Here is a 16,547-nt window from a genome sequence, read left to right as displayed (position 1 = left end):
TGGTCTGCATCTTATTGAAAATCAACAATGTCCTGGAAGCCAAAGTCCAGACGGTGCTGGTACCTGTCGCGGAACGACACTGTGTCCTCGGAGACATCCTTGCGGCCAAAGCGATGGCTCCATTTCTTGATCCGCGTCGTCTCGTCCAAGCGGGCGGCAGCATCGATACCTCGCTTGTCGTACCCGCGCATGTCCTCCTTGGTCGTCTTGTCAAAGAGGAACCGAGGCACACGCTGAAACTCGTACTTGCGGTTGCGGAAGCGTGGCAGCCACATCGGTCCGCTTTCAATGTTGGGATGGGCCATGCTATCGCCCGTTTCCATGAGCGCCACATCCAGGTCGTACGTCTGGTAGAGGGCTCGGTCGCCACTGCCACCAGTTTTGCCATTGGCGTTTTTATTCCCCTTGCCAATGCTGCTCTTCACTGCCGTCGTTATCGAACCCGACGTGGGCTCTCGGTAGCCGAAATACGGAGCGCCGCCCCCGTCCGTCCAGATGGCCGTCCGAATTTGACCCGATAGCCCGCCACGTGGACCCGAATAGCGAGGCGACTCGACGCCGACAACCTGCTCGTGCAGATACGACTCGACGACGCAGTTTTTGAGTCCGGCGTAGAAATTGGACGGTGCCAGGTCGGACGAGGATGCACGTACGAGTGCGAATACGCCCGTGGCCGTGACATTGTGGGCCTCAAGCGAGCGTTGCAAAAACAGCGACGCGCTTGACCGGTAAAACAAGTCGCGAGAGGCCGTGTGCCAGCGGCAACGAATCGAACGCAGCACATCACAACGCTTCGTGTGGCGTAGGTGTAATGGCACGTGTGGTGCCGGCGGCGGCCAGTTCTGGGCAGTGCGCAACTCGGGCGGCAAAAAATACGGCAACGGCCTCGTGTTTCGATGTGGCGTACCCGGTCCATCGGCGAGTGACAGCCCAGACATGTTTGTCGACCTAATTGTGCTCGTGGGCACGGGAGGTGTGGGAAACGGGAGCGACTGCGAGCAGGGAAGAGCGTCGGTGTGGTAGTATCGGCGCGGCCAGCGCAGATCAAAGACCTTGAGGCCTGCCGAGTTCTGGTTGCCCGTGATGAAGCGATCGGTGTCCCAAATCAGCATCGCCTGCGCAGCTTCCTGGGGACCGAGTACATTGTCTTGATATATCATGTCGTAGGGGCTGGCTGTGCGCAGGTCTTGCAAGCGGCATGTTCCATCACGCCAGCCGCTCAGCGTGAGATGTCCGTTTCCGCCAGTGATGGATGAATACGGCACTGGTGTGAGCGACGTCGGGATCACTAGGGTGGTGTCAGTCAGGCTGTAGTGCTCCATGAGATCAGGCATTGTGTACGCCGACGTCAGCTCAACCGGACCAGTCGGCGTCGCAGTGAGATATCGCAGTGGGTTCGCCCCGGCGCCCATAGCAACAGCAAGCGTCCCTCCAGCCTCCATCCATCGAGCATTGAAAGGTTGGCGGTTACCATTGGGATATAGGCCGACCTCGTCCAAGGGAAACGCAGAAACAGAGTGTATCGTTGCCGGCGAATCGGCCGCTTGACCCCCAGAGGAATCCGGCGTGCTCTGTGCCTGAGGGATGGGATAAAACAGGATGTCAGAGGGTGTTGTCACCGCTGCAAGGCCACCATGAAGACTACTCCCGAAAGCGGCCATATGCCGAGGGTTGGTCGACAAGTCGATGCTGTAGATGCGGGTCTGGTCCACCTTGGTGTTCTGGTTCGGCACGAACTTGGCCAGGAGCTGGCCAAAGGTCTGATCTGGCTCCGCAGACAGCAATGAGACGTCACCGTTGTCTCGACCGGCAAGAATGCCTCGTCGACGCGGCATGCCCATGGCATTCTCAATCACAGACACGGCTCGCACGTCGTCGAATCCCGGCCGATAGCCAGCTGACTGGCCGTCCAAAACATGCATGACCAGGTCCACGGGCACGCTGTCATTGGTTTCGACGGGAGGTCGTTTGCGGAAACGGGCGACAATGTCCTCGCCGGCGCCAATGACCAGCATCTCTTCGCCAGTCACGCCCAATCCAAGCTGCTTGCCGCTCTCGGCCAGGTCCGCCTGGAAATGGACAGCCAGGGACGGCATGTAGGGCCGCGGCCGCTTGTGGCGAGGAATGTGGTCCTGTTTTGGGATCAGGGCCTGGAAGGCCAAGGCCCGGCGGTCCCAAGCCCGGCTTTGCCATGTCAGGGACTCGGCCAGGGCGCTCCACCCGGGCTCGCCATATCTGCCGTCGCGCATGCTGGCGTCAATCTGGCTCCTGTGGCCGACAGCATTGGTGCCGTCGGAGCTATTGGCGTTAGCTTGACCCTGGAGCTCGGCTGAGAAAACACCGGGGAAGCAACGGCGTGTGAAGGCCCGCCAGCCCTCGCTCTGCATGAAGCCATGGAGCTTGTGGCATGTCCCGCTCAGGCTGGCCTGGTCCCCGGCCGTGTCGAGGTTCTCGAGAATGAGAAACAGAATGTCATCTGGCAGCCGGTCGAGGGCTGCTGGATGACTGGCCATGTTTCGTGGAACAAAAAAATGCAATTTAAATTGTGCAAAAATGCAAGCTGCAAACTACCGAAAGAGAGCCATTTTGGCTAGCTTGCATAAATTCCGAGGAAATAACCGTAGAGAGTTGATTGAGTGTTTGTTGATATGTTTGTTGTTGATGGAGAGAAGAGAAGAAGAAGTGTACGAGTGTAAAAGAGCGGCAAGATCGCGTGCTATATCTTCATTGCACTTTCCTCCAATTACGTGTGCCACAGTAGGAAAGAGCCTGGCCGGTTTGGCTTCCTGGTCCAGAAGCTGCATGTTACAGGGTTCGGCAGCCTGCTTTAGCGGACTGCCGTAGATCCTTTCAGGTTCAGGGGATGACTCTTCACTAACACCTTAGCGCTGAGGCGCTGCACAATATCCGAGTCAACGAGGCTCTGTACAACGGCAAGTGGGCCTGGCCTGGCCCCAATGCGCCTAGAAGCTGTAGGGCTGCCTGGGCAAGAACGCTTGGCGTTCGTATTTGTCTGAGAATCCCGTAACGTCCAGCTCCTTCCCAACCTGGCGATGTTGTGCGAGTCGGCAGAATAGCGACACATTGCTGACAAGATGTGTCTCAGGGCAAGGAAGGAGCGGATCGACCTCTGACTGCAACATAAAATGTGACTCGTCCCTGGACTTAGGGAACAACGAATCTGCTCCACCATTCCATTCATCCATCTGCAATTTGAATCATCGCCAGCCTTGCTTCGCCCCCGGCGCATTTGCATGCCATCTTGGGACCCTTGGAGCGAGCCTCGCCTGAAGCTGCATTGTCTAGGCCCGTTTTGAGCTCCCCATCTCGCCTCGTGCACCACCATGGAGACCTCTTCGGCATTTTTCTCCTCGACATTTGGGACGTCTCTGTTGCCGTGGGCATTGTTTACGCTGGCTGCCATTGCCGTTTCCCGGTTTGTCGTCTTCCCACTCGTTGGCAGCCCGTTGAACCAGATCCCCAATGCACACTGGTCGGCTCCCTTCTCGTCGTTGTGGATTCTCTCCGTTCGCTACAAGGACGCCGAAACTGAGACCCTCGCGGAAGCTCACAAGAAGTTTGGACCTGTCGTGCGGCTCGGTCCGAACGATGTAAGCATCGACAGCATCGACTATGTCAAGACCGTTTACAGCGGGCCCTTCAACCGGACGAAGTGGTACGGCATATTTGACAACTATGGGTAAGATATTTTTTCTTTTGCAAGTACCAGGTTCTACACCGAGAGAACACGCTTTTAACTCGTGCACAGCGTCCCTTGCATGTTCTCGGTCATCCCGGTCAAGGAGCATTCCATGCGAAAGCGCATGGTCTCGCATGTCTATTCGAAATCGTTCCTCCAGGCATCGCCGGCCGCTGCCGGCCAGGCTCGTGCCATCCTGCTCGACCGGCTGTTGCCCATCTTGGCGGAGCCCGCGAAAGCGGGCCAAGAGCACAAGGGCGTCGAGATGTTCCAGTTGTTCCAAGCGACGAGCATGGACTTCATCACATCATACATATATGGCCTCCGCGGCGGCACCGATTTTTTGCGCAACCCAGCCGCCCATGGCCATTGGATCCAGACGTATCTGACCCGGTTCAGTGCTTTCTTTTTCCAGCAGGAGCTCCCTGAGCTGTCACGGGTGGTCGCAAAATGCGGCATCTTTCCGTTGCTGCGGTCAGCGGTTCGGGCCACCAACGAGCTTGCCGACTGGAACCAAACGCTGTTCGAGACGACGGCCGCGCGGCTGGACAGTCCGTCGGTCGACGGTGAAGCCGACCAACCGTCACCGGAGGACGAGCCTACGGTAGTAAAGTCGTTCCTGTCTGCCGTTGAACGCGAGAATACTGCACACGGCGCAGAGTCCGTCCTCTACAATACTGTGCTTCAAAATCCCCGTCTGTCGGCCCAGTCGGAGATGTACGACCACATCATTGCCGGCCAGGAAACAACCGCCAGCACGCTCGCCTATCTGGCGTGGCAGCTGTCTGTCCACCAGGATGTGCAAGACAGTTTGCGGACAGAGCTTTTGCAGCTCAAGGCAGACGAAGATTCCGGCTCGCCGTTCCTCCCGGATGCCAGGACACTGGATGGTTTGCCCGTCTTGCACGCCGTCATTATGGAGACCCTGCGGCTATATGCGCCGTTCGACGGTCCGCTACCCCGTCAGACACCCGCATCCGGCTGCCAGCTGGGCCCGTATCGACTTCCGGGAGGCGTCCGCATTGCGGCCCTTGCACATACGCTGCACCGCGAGTCGTCCGTTTTTCCCGACCCGGAGACCTGGGACTATACGCGGTGGACCGGTGCGGATGACAAGGAAAGAAACGAGCGCAATCGGCAGTTTTGGGCCTTTGGGTCTGGTGGGCGAATGTGCATTGGGTCCCATTTTGCCATGCAAGGTGAGTGTCGAAGGGACCAGCTCAGTGGTCTTTCTGGCTGTCGACAAGGCTAACGCCGTGCAGAAATAAAATCCATCATTGCCGCGATCTACAGTCGCTTCAAGACGCATGTCGTGGACGACAGCAGCATGGACCCCGATGACGCAGAGTAAGTTGGACCTGTTTCCGTTTGCCAAAGTAAACTGCAGCTAACCATGTCTATGTGATACAGACAAGTTGAACCGGGAGCCGAGCGGCTCTACCTTCGATTCGAACCTCTTCCGTAGCGCTGGCATTATGACAAGGCCCGTTACGGAATCGTACGGATAGTTGGAAGGCAAAAACAATCTGGGAATAAGATGTCAAGAATATTATCGAAATATTGACAAGAAAAAGAAACAGACGACAAAGGCGTTCAGGAATTCATTACTCGAAAGCATCTTGGATTTAACAGCCTCTGCCATACGAAATAATCTTCACTTACATGACCTTTCGATTAATTTTGCTCATCAATATGCTGTCTGGCACTCTTCGTTTACACGGGCTTGTTTATGGTATGTCAAAGCCTCGGGCAACACTAGCCCAAAGGCTATCACGAGGATGGTCATTTAAGCGGCCTTGGCCTACAGCCTACGACGTAATATACTGCCTTGTGGGCAGCCGAGTTCCAGCAGATTGTCTAACATGCGCAGAAACTCGCATACATGCATATTAATTAGGTGGCCACAAAAACCGGCGAACATCGCCACAGAGCTAAGCGCAGTGATCACATGCACTCCTCACCCTGACCATCCATAGGGTGAGATGACAGTGAGATCCGGTGCGACGTTATGACAGATCACAAAGTAGTACGGCATAATTACGGAAGAATAATGCGTCGTTGACTGTGAATGTCTTCTGTACGAAACCAACATGATAATGGACACGCCGTTGTAGTGAGACAACTGTGTTTCACGGCAATCAGTGCTGAAAGTGTTTTGCTGCATTCCAGAGGCCCCAGAAGGTGCCGTGGCACAAGAGGTGTCCGCAAGCAGAGAGTAAGACACAGAAGGTCGCTTTAATGCATATCTGCGTTCCTGCCTTAGGCGAAAGCGGCAAGCAGCGCCAAAACTTTGGCAGGTGCAATTCCGAAAACATGTGAAAGTGCGACCGTCACACCCCCCCAAAAATTTTTGGACAGGTGCAGGTGGTTTCTAGCGCCACGCACTAGCGGTGTTTCTTGGGGGAAGCGACTCGGCCTGGGGCGGATCCCCGGACTTGGAGGCTCATTGGGGAAGGCACAGAAAGGACCAGAAAAGTGGTGACGCAGGTGCGCTGTGGCCAGTGCTGGAGTCGGGGGAAAGGACGATGGGAGGGGCGAGGATGCCTCGGCTCGCCCATTTTCGACAGCACCATCCTCGCTTTATTATGGAGAAAGCTTTGGAGAAACTGGCGCTGTCTTGACTCGATCCGTTCACAAGTCCTCGTTCGCTCCAGGGGGATTACAAAACAGTTTGCCATTGTCCCTTTTTGTTTCCTTTTCGTCTCTTCGTCTTATTCTTCCTTCTCTCGATCTCTTCTTCCCTTCTACCTCACCATCCATCACCACATCTCGCATCCTTTGCATCTTTGATACCCTTTCTGCATCTCCTCACTTTTTCATTCGACCTCTACAATCCTCTACACATTCACAATGGGTGGTAAGTCTTTTGTCTGCTCTCCTCTGTCTTTGCCACTAAGCTAACTGTCATCTTTTTTGTCCCGCTCCGTCCAGCCCTCGACCGTCTCTCCTCCATCTCCAACCAGCTGACCGGCGGCTCGGCCGGCGGCAAGGCCAAGCTTCTCGAGAAGAACCCCGACGACGTCGTCGTCACCGCTGCTCTGCGCACGCCCTTCACCAAGGGCGGCAAGGGCGGCTTCAAGGACACGCAGGCCTCGGACCTGATGGCCGGCGCGCTCAAGTCGCTGCTGGAGCGCTCCAAGATCGACCCTGCCCTGGTGGAGGACGTGGCTGTCGGCACGGTCCTGGCCCCCGGTGGCGGTGCCACGGAGATGCGCGCGGCCGTCCTGGTCGCCGGGTTCCCCACGTCGACGGCGGCGCGCACGCTCAACCGCCAGTGCTCGTCGGGCCTGCAGGCGTGCGTCGACATTGCCAACCAGATCCGCACGGGCATGATTGACATTGGCATCGGCGCTGGTGTCGAGAGCATGAGCACACAGTACGGCCCGGCGGCCGTGTCCGAGTTCTCGGAGCTGCTCGAGAGCCACCCCGAGTCGGCCAACTGCAAGGTCGGCATGGGCCAGCTGTCGGAGCAGATGGCGCAGGACCGCCACATCTCGCGCGCGTCACAGGATGCCTTTGCGGCGGCGTCGTACCAGAAGGCCGCCAAGGCCCAGGAGGCCGGCCTGTTCAAGGACGAGCTCGCGCCCCAGACGGTGCAGTGGGAGGACCCCAAGTCGGGCGAGACCAAGACGATCACGGTCGACCGCGACGACGGCGTGCGCCCTGGTGTCACGGCCGAGTCGCTGGGCAAGATCCGCGCGTCGTTTGCCAAGGACGGCAGCATCCACGCCGGCAACGCGTCGCAGATCTCGGACGGTGCCGCGGCGGTCCTGCTGATGCGCCGCTCGACGGCCGAGAAGCTGGGCCAGCCGATCCTGGGCAAGTTCGTGTCCGCGTCCATCGTGGGCGTGCCGCCTCTGCTGATGGGTGTCGGCCCCTGGAAGGCGATCCCCAAGGCGCTGGAGCTGGCCAAGATCACCAAGGAGGACGTTGACGTGTACGAGATCAACGAGGCCTTTGCCAGCCAGTGCCTGTGGTGCGCCAACGAGCTTGGCCTGCCGGCGGAGAAGATCAACCCGCTGGGCGGCGCCATTGCGTTCGGCCACCCCCTGGGCTGCACGGGCGCCCGCCAGGTCTCGACGCTGCTGTACCAGCTGCGTCGGACAAACCAGAAGGTTGGCGTGACCAGCATGTGCGTTGGCACGGGCATGGGCATGGCCGCTGTCTGGGTTGCCGAGTAAAGGGGTCTGTCTACTTTTGCAGATCAGTACGGATTCGGATTGGGGCTAAATAAAAAGGACGGGGCTCATGTGATAGATACATGGTCGGTCTATTGTTTATATTTATCTTGTATGAGTACTTGTTTAGGTCCACGAGCCTTTCTTTTTCTGTTTAGAAATTGTATCCTACAATTTGACATGTTGTTTCGAAGCATTACTGTATTGTGGTGATTATAACGACTTTTGGACTCAAGATGGTATTGATGAACACCGTACACTCACGCATATTTGTGTGTTGAAAATACTTTTGCTTTACTATTATATATACACATTTTTTGTTTTACTTTATGCTTCGGGTTCGCCGGCATTCCGCCACAGTGAACGCACAAATTTAGTACAATAATACAAGGGCTCGATTGGGAGGCGCCCTTTTGTCCTCTTCTCTTCTTCCTCTCGTCCTCTCATGTTCATCCTGCTTAGTGTCTCTTCTTCTTCGTCAGGGCCAGGACGTTGGCACGCGCCGCCGTGCCCTGCTTGTGCACCATCCTCCGCTTCTCCCACACACTGGACCGGCCCTCGGCGACGGCAATAATCTCCTCGGCCACGCGGTGCGCAAACGTATTGCGACCACTGCCGCGCGACGGCCGCTTGCTGGCGTTCTCGAGGATCCAGGTAAAGGCGGCGCGGCGTCGCTGGCGCTCGTTGAGAGGGGCGGGCACAGGCAGAGCGCGGCCACCACCGGCCTGGCCGGCCAGGTGCAAGATGCGGATCAGGGGCGCGACGGAGTCGACCACGACGTTGAGGTAGCGGACGGGGTCGAGGGGCAGCGCCTCGGCGGGCAGGTGGCCGGTCATGAGCGGGAAGCTGGGGTCAATCTTGGGCGGCGGCGCCGTACGCAAGTAGTTGAGGACAAGGGCCATGTTCTGGGTTGTGGTTTGGCGGTCAGCAGTTGGGATCTCTCGACAGATGTGAAAGGCAAAAAAAAAAAAAAAAAAGACAGACCCGGGGGACTCACTCTCTGGGCTTTGGCGAGCTTGCCGTCGCGCATCATCAGACGCGTGACCTGCGCGATGACGGGATCGTGACGCTTCTGCAGCCTGCCGACGCGGGGCAGCGCCTCGCCGTCTGCCAGCGTCATGTCTCCCACCTCAAGCGCCTCCTGGTCAAGCGTCGCCGCCCGTGTTGCGTTTGTCGTCAGGCCGAACTTGTGGCCGTCGGCAGAGCGTTCGAATGGTGCAAAGCCCTTGACCAAGCGTTCAAACTGGAGGATGGCCTCACGCTTCGCGTTCGCCAGATGGGGCTTTTCCACATCGTTCGCTTTCGTCCCAGACCCTGACGGGTCTAATGCTTGTTTTTGTGATACGCCTCCGGCGTCAACGTCGTGTGTGGTGTTGTTTTCACTGTTGTTGCTCTCTGGTGTCGTCGCAATGTCGGCAAAGCCACGCACGGCCGACGGGACGACCGCCACTCTCCGGCGTGCAGCCAGCTGTGGTCGTGCTCGTGCATCTGCAGCCATCGATCTCGGAAGAGTAGCCGTCGATGCCGTTGGCCGTGGCCGGAGAGCAAGGCACTGGCCGGAGCTCCGCCAAAGCGGTGCCATCCGAGAGGAGGACATGGTATGAATCGTGTGTTGCCTCGCTCCAGGTCAATTGACTTCATACGACGGGAAAAGGTAGAAAATAAATACACCGAACAGCCCGAGATGCCAGTTTGTCGATGCAGTGTATCGGCGTGTGGGCGTGTCGTCGTGATGTCGTGATGTCGCGATCGCCGAGGCTCGATGCAGTCGCGCGACCGAAAATTTATTTTCCTATTTATTTTTCATATGGCGCTGGTACTGAGGCCTGGCTGGTATTGGCAGGACCGGTCTCCAGCGCTCTTTCCACCCGGAACACCATTTAGTCCGGGTGGGGCTCAATTGCGTCTGCGGCCCCTTCTCTCTGATTGGCCAATTGGATCTTACACTGGCCCAGGAAAGTCTTTTAGGCGGCGGGGCTACCCGTTTTTCTCTGTTGAAGCGCCTGGGGGCCTGTAATTAATGCTCCGTACAACGAACGACATGCCATGTTTTGTCGGACTCACCAACGCCTCTTGCCTTTTGTGTTCCCTCTTGTGATACGACTGGATGCACTTCGCCTACGTATGGTATTTCTGTACTGCGCACTGGTGCTTCGGCTTGTTTAGCCCAGCCCCGGGTAATATCCTGCAGACGGGTTCAGGGCTCGATCTAGCACCCAACGCGCTTTCCTTGCGCGTATTTGAAGCACCTGCTCTTTTTATATAAGCACTACCTATCTTCAAACGGCAGGTCCGCAGCGTACGGTATCACGGGCGTCACAAAATGGGGCCTGTATGCAAAACCCAAACGGAAGGAATAGGCGAGCCTGCTGTCGTCTGCATGCCCGGTGGGCTTGAACCTACCCGATACAGCAGGAAGCAACAACGTGACTCGCCAAAATACGCCTTCTTGTCATGTGCTCTCCAATGCGCTTCTCACTTGCAACCTCAATACTATCTGCACTGCGTCACAAGACCTAGGTCGTTGTCGAAAGCCGCGGCGGCAACATCGTCATGGCAGTAAATCGTGAGCCGGAGGCCGTCGAAACGGCAGGGGCCTTCGTCTTGAACGCGCCCGACGCCTAACTACAACAAAAGGCCTGCAAACAAAAGGCCTGCAAACAAAAACCGGGCCCTAAGATCATATGGAGTACATGTATTACATTGTTGATAGTGGACCAGGCCAGGATGCCCGACGGACCTTGCCATGCCGATGCAGCAGAGTAGCATGCGGGATGCAAGGAGGTTGTGCCTGATACGTGGGTGTCGCTCATCGTGCATACCAGACCACCATGCAGTGCCCCCGTGGCTGGGAGACCCCGTGAGAGGAAGCCGCTCCTCAGACAAGTGTCCACGTGCACTGTAAGGGAGAGAGAGTATGCGGCTTGGGTCGTGATGCGAGGACAGGCGCACAAGATACTTGGTCAAGTAAAAAAGGATGCTAGTTGGGCGTATTTGAGGGGCTTTACAGAGCAAAAATGTACCCAGCCTACCGAGCTGGGACAAATGATTGGTGGAGAGAGGCCGGAGCAAAAGAAAACAATGTTGGGGGTCATGCATGGCCAAGTGTCCCAAAACAGGCAATGTCCGGCCTAGTTTTCTTAGGATTTCTGTTTGCAAGAAACGCGCCGTGCTTCGTCTCCGGCCCGTCTGCGTACCCGGCTTCAATTTTTCTTTCTCTTTCCTTTTCGTTTCTTCTTGTATCTAAAGGTCTGCTTCCTTTTTCAATTGTTGTCTTGTATGTAGTGCGAGTCGATGAAGGTGACGCTCGAGTTGAAGCGCCCCATAAGCGTGTACAAGTCTTCGGTCGGGGGCCAGGCGTATGATGCTTTGCTTGGGACTGTGGTTGCATCCTGTATCCTCCCCCGTACTTGCCCCACTGATCTCGTGATACTGCTCAGCTGCACTATCGTAGCGGGGCGACCGAGCACGCAAAAAGGCAACAGCGACGTCTACACCTGGGATGAGGTTAGAGAACGAGATGGAAAAGCACAGGAAAGGAGACAAGAAACAGGTTAGGAGACATCTTCACCTGGTGTTTTGGACATCGGTGTCCGGCATTGGGGTCGACAAGCTAGTCCGCTATGTTGGCCATCCCATCCTTCTCACAATTTTGCCTCCTGTCTTGCATAATTTCACGCTATCCCACGCCTTTCCTGTTCATCTTCTTGTTTCTTATAATGGGTGGGCAGGAACCAAGACCAACGCAAAAGAAAACTAAGGGCCAGTTCTGGGCGGACGCGTTCCCCGTCTGCAATCGCTTCAACGTTAGCAACTGCCTGGGCCTGGTCGTAAAAGAGAAATATATCCCCTGTTCACCCACTTGCACCAAAGACAAGTCAAGAAAACCCCATGCCCGGGAGAAATGTAAAGAAAAAAAGAAGAAGAAGAAGGAATAGAAAGACAAAGTGCTGGGGACCCATGCGGTCTCGGACTGGGGCGGGTTGCAAAGTCAGGGAAGAGAAGACAAAGTAAGAAAAAAGGGATCGACGTCCTCGGTGAGAGGCCAGCCGAATACCAAGAACGCAAACACGGGGGGGAACAGACGTGCTGCCGTAGCGTGAGGGTCATGGCGGCTCTGGGTTGCAACGGTCGGATAGCACTGTGTAAGGCGAACGTCGAAGTGAAATAAGTCATATGACGGTAGGGTAGGATAAGACAAGGTAGAACCGTCGCTGAGGCCTGCTCCTGCTCGAACCGGCGTGAGACAAGCAGAAACTTGTCTGTGCCACGCCGTTTGTTGAGTGCTAGATATTCGTTAGCTTCTTCAGGGGGCCTTAGCAAAGAGAAGGGGCGAAAAAGTAAAGGCAAGTCAACATTGAGAAATCAAAAAATAATAAAAATAAAATAAAGGGAAAGCCGAGACGAAGAGAATTTTCATGAAAACCCAGTTGCAGTGTCTCACAAACAAGAGAGGTTGACGTTCAAACGGTCAAAAACACGACCCCCAATGCAACTTGATTCACCCGAGAAAAGCATTACCAAACAAACCACGAACATGGGGGCATGGGGGGAACCAGACCAGGAATGGAGTGGGCTCGGGAGGCACAGCGTCCGTTGCCGCCCACTCACCGCTCCTTAAACATATGCACGGCTTGTTCTGTGGTTAGATCTCTCGTGTAGTTCGCTTGTTTTTGCACATTAGCGGTGTCTCACAATTGTTCGTTTTAGTTAGATAGTCGTCGTGTTTCCCCATTGTTTCCCTGCTCTATTTTTTTGCTTCAATTTCTTGGGTGCGTCCGAGCTCGCTGTCAATCCAGTCTCGCTCCGTTTCCGTTAATCGGTGTTGTGTTCTCGGTGCGTTGGTTGCTGTTGCCAAAGCGCACTCGTTTTGTCTCCTTTTTGAAAAGTAAAGAAAAAAAATAATAGTAAAATAATCTCCGTACGACAACAAACAAAAAAGCACCACAAAGAAATATCCAAAAAGTAAAATAAAACAGTCAGAGGTGATTGGGATCCAATTTCCTCGTATAACCGGCATCTATCTATAGTCCAAGGGGTGGTTTTCGATAAAGTCGGGTGCCATGTGGATTGACAGCTCGTGCTTCAATAAACTCAGAAAGAAGTGGGTGTAATAAAAAGTCCGAACGCAATGTTTTGATCTTTGAAAATAAACAAGGAAATAAAAGAGAAGCTAAAAGGGCACAAGAAAGATAGAAAAAGCAAATAAGACCCTGACAATAGGACTTGTAAGGCGTCATATCCTTGTCTTTGCTTGGTCATGCAGACAAGTCACTGCAACATTCTGCGCCGATTCCCATTTTATGACCGTGTGGTAACCCCATTTTCCAAATCCAGCTCCCCAAACTCCAAGATGGAAGGCGTCTTGTATCGCAAGTGATCTGACGAAATGGAAAAGATCAAATTCCAGAGAGGGAATTGGTAGAAGAAAACCGAGACAGCAAGACAAAATAAGAAAAGCCAGAAAGAAATATAGCACACAAAGACCCAATGGGCCAACTCAAACAAAAGTACAAGACCGAAAACAATGGAGAACGACACAATAGAAGAGAAATACGAGGAAAGGAGACCGTGGAGGTAACAGAAAAATAGCCAAAACAACGGCAATCTCAGAAGGGAGACAAGTGTTGTAAACGTGACAAACTGGGACAGAGGTTTCAAACGCCTCTACCAGTTGCTATTCAGCGCTTCGTGGCCAATACAAAGGGCGTGTGCATATGCGTTACTGGCATCGGATTACCACCCGGAACGGGAAGTCGACGGGGAGCTCGGGTTGGATCCCCCCGTCAGCCAGGCCAGTGCCATCTCAGCAGCATCTTCCTTTGCATTGTTGACGTTCTTACCATCGTACCAATACCGCGCCGCAAAGACATATCCGTAGACAGACACCCGGCTTGACCAGGCAGTGCGTCCTCCTATATTTGCGGGTTAAAAAAAAAAATCATGTGGGCTGACCACATAACGGGTTTGGGGATGTTGGAGACGGAGAGAGCGACGGCTTGACCGTTTCTCCGGTAGAATGTGTGGGTGGCACATACCTCGCTGATCGGAAACGACTTGGAAATCTGGAGGGTCGATATTGCAATCGCGGCAGGCTTCTATTGGGGTTGGTTAGATCTGTCTTCGTGCCGCGCCGGAGAATATTTCTCAGTAGATGGGTGTGGGAAAGAAGGATGCTCATCGAAATGGGCAAGACCATCAGAAGTTGTCTTTCCCCATTATAGATTACCTGCGTACTTACCGATGAGTCTCTCTTGCCACGCCGAAATGTTGGCCTTTTTGGACGGCCCAGAAAAGGGGGAAGAGGAGCTGGGCATGTTTGGATCTGGTGATTGAAAGAGATAAAAATATGTAGATAATATGGAGCCGTGGACAAAGGAGATGAAGAGTTCGTCGTGTGAATGATAGCTGTAGGTAAAGAGAGGTAAAGACGAGAACGGGTAGGGTAAGACGAAAGAAGGATAAAAGTAGAGATGTTTTTTAACAGAAACGATTCAGTTTGCCGAGTTGAGAGTTGGCGCGAAGAGAGGTGAAGGTCGACGATGGGGTCTATATACTTTTTGAGCGAGGAAACCTTTGGGTTCACAGTGTCCGTCAGAGACACATCCAAGCAAGTCGACTGTCGTGGCAGCCGTTTAGTGCCCAGTGCTGCAGTGGGTGACGTTTGGTGAATTGTTTGAAATTTTCGGGTTGTGGATGGATGCGTTTTCCTCGCCCTGTTTGTTTGTATTCTCTCGGGAACGGGCAGCAACAAAGGTTACCAAAAAGATGTTGTGTCCAAGAAAAGGAAAAGAGGTGGCCAGGCCGGCGAGGGAGGGGTGTCCGTTGGCAGACGAAACCTGCGTTTATGCTGGGCTGACGCACTTTGCCAGATGAACGGAAACTTGGGCTTTTTGTTTTCTTTTTGGCTCTTCTTCTCACAGTTCGCTTTCCCTGGTCTTTTTTTTAGTTTCTTTTTCCTCGACAGTGGTTTTTTTCTGATCCCCGTCCCTACTCTTCCTGCAGCTGCAAGCACACCCCCTTGTCTACTAACCCTTGCAAGAGCGTTTTTGACACTTGACTAGAGACGGGAGAATGGTTCTGTTTGAGAGAGACATCTCCTCAAAAAACCCTCCAGCGTGCCATTGCCGTGGGCCGAACCCAAACATTGCACGCGCACGGGTTTCGCAGTCCTTCTAGAAGCAAATCTGGAGACCGTGCGCTTGAGATACGGGCTTGTTTCTCGAAGCGGTAAATTCTGACTGAATACGGGGCGGGATGGGTGCTGGCTGTCTTCCAGAAAAATAGGCACGCAGGCTCGTGTTGCTTGCCATGAAACGAACTTGCATCCGTCGATGTGTTGTACAAAATAAACAAATGAACTGACGAAAATTTCCTATTTTTTCCGTCAGTGTCTTAAGCTGAAAATGGCTGTCTTGTTCCCCTCTGTTGACATTTCGTATAACAAAGGAGCCAAACGGCATTGGAAGACGGACGAAATATGTCAATAGCCGTGTACACAAAGGCCAACATTCACTGCTTGTGCTCTGTGGAAGCGAAGACAAGGGCACTGGAAGCCTTCCTCCTCACGGCAAGTCAATGACATGGGTATACAAACAAATAAATGATGCCTCTGTCGTTAGGCTGCTCGCATAAAACGGAATGCGATGGTTGAGAGCCGTATGCAGGAAACAGTGATCAGCTGGACGTTTTGGGTGCCTTTTGTCAATGCTGCAGTTGCAGTGTAGGTTATGGCAGTAAAATGCCTTTTGATCTCGGCAAGCCAGGCGCATGCTTACATTGCTCACATGTAGTGCAATGTCGCGATGTAGCAACGCAGCTCTTTGTTGCGCGCTGCTCGCCGCTTGTCAACGAGTGGAGAAGATCGTTGACGATGCCATTTTGTCAGCCGGTGTGCTGCCTTTGTGGGCGGTAGGGTCGATGCAAAAGTGGCGTTGGACATGTCCTTTCAACTGCTGAGGATCTCTGTTTCTAAAGCGGGATGTCATTGGCATAGGCGCCTACCAGTGAAGGTCAGGTCAGGGCTGGAGTCCTCGGACTCAGCTGGAAGGCAATAAGCCTGGGTCAAATCTGGAGAGCGCCTGCTCAGGCACCGCAAACCCCACCCTTCGATGCGTTTTCGATCGAAGTTGCCTATCGTTTGTGGGTAATTGGCCTTGAGGTCGATGATGGGGGTGGATTCCATGACGGGGAGGCAATAACAACAACGCACCCCATCTTATTCTGCAAATGTAAGGCACCACAGTCAATGAGACTAAATACAACTCTCCGGGCCCTCGTGCCATCCCATCGGATTTATGTCCGGCTACGCCCTCCCGTTGGGCAGACATTTGTCGCCTCTTAATATTCTGTACTTTTGCTGCAGTTAGCCGGGCATTATTGAATGAAAAACACCAGCTCACAGACAGTTTCTTGCATATCGGGTTGCCAGACAAGTGTCTTTGAGACACAGGATCATATAAATAGCCTGTGGGGTGGAAATGTCCTGGAATGGCAAGCAAGGTCGGTGATGCAACAACCAGCAATTGGCGGGGTGAGGAAGGGCGCATGCTGGGATGCATATTCCATGTAGTGGCATGCAAGCTAGCAGTGGCTTTTCTACCTCACCACACCCTTTTGCGAAGTCTCAGCGGTCGATTCTGCGAGCCTTATATGTATGCCATGCGTTT

General features: G+C 54.2%; 5 protein-coding genes across 5 annotated transcripts; 2 read left to right on the top strand and 3 right to left on the bottom strand.

The window, feature by feature from the left end:
• Window positions 1-11: 11 nt before the first annotated feature.
• SPSK_04010 (uncharacterized protein) lies at window positions 12-2,513 on the bottom strand (the record flags this gene model as incomplete). Its single annotated transcript, XM_016730824.1, has 1 exon — window positions 12-2,513. The coding sequence occupies one exon, from the start codon at window positions 2,511-2,513 to the stop codon at window positions 12-14; it is 2,502 nt and encodes an 833-aa protein (XP_016585863.1).
• Window positions 2,514-3,344: 831 nt separating this feature from the next.
• Window positions 3,345-5,165, top strand: SPSK_04141 (unspecific monooxygenase; the record flags this gene model as incomplete). The annotated part of the gene is made up of 4 exons (XM_016730952.1): window positions 3,345-3,700; window positions 3,770-4,899; window positions 4,963-5,047; window positions 5,111-5,165. 4 exons carry the CDS (start codon window positions 3,345-3,347, stop codon window positions 5,163-5,165), a joined length of 1,626 nt encoding a protein of 541 aa, XP_016585862.1.
• Window positions 5,166-6,550: 1,385 nt separating this feature from the next.
• On the top strand, window positions 6,551-7,881 carry SPSK_04310 (acetyl-CoA acyltransferase; the record flags this gene model as incomplete). Its single annotated transcript, XM_016731119.1, has 2 exons — window positions 6,551-6,557; window positions 6,632-7,881. 2 exons carry the CDS (start codon window positions 6,551-6,553, stop codon window positions 7,879-7,881), a joined length of 1,257 nt encoding a protein of 418 aa, XP_016585861.1.
• Window positions 7,882-8,336: 455 nt separating this feature from the next.
• Window positions 8,337-9,475, bottom strand: SPSK_04387 (37S ribosomal protein S7, mitochondrial precursor; the record flags this gene model as incomplete). Its single annotated transcript, XM_016731195.1, has 2 exons — window positions 8,337-8,783; window positions 8,876-9,475. 2 exons carry the CDS (start codon window positions 9,473-9,475, stop codon window positions 8,337-8,339), a joined length of 1,047 nt encoding a protein of 348 aa, XP_016585860.1.
• Window positions 9,476-13,614: 4,139 nt separating this feature from the next.
• SPSK_04585 (uncharacterized protein) lies at window positions 13,615-14,195 on the bottom strand (the record flags this gene model as incomplete). Its single annotated transcript, XM_016731387.1, has 3 exons — window positions 13,615-13,793; window positions 13,917-13,976; window positions 14,120-14,195. The coding sequence occupies 3 exons, from the start codon at window positions 14,193-14,195 to the stop codon at window positions 13,615-13,617; spliced, it is 315 nt and encodes a 104-aa protein (XP_016585859.1).
• Window positions 14,196-16,547: the final 2,352 nt, after the last annotated feature.

Source organism: Sporothrix schenckii (genome assembly GCF_000961545.1).
Source record: "Sporothrix schenckii 1099-18 chromosome Unknown Cont47, whole genome shotgun sequence".
Lineage (NCBI taxonomy): Eukaryota > Fungi > Ascomycota > Sordariomycetes > Ophiostomatales > Ophiostomataceae > Sporothrix > Sporothrix schenckii.
The sequence above is the reverse complement of the archived record's forward strand: the minus strand, read 5'-3'. Positions and strand labels throughout refer to the sequence as shown.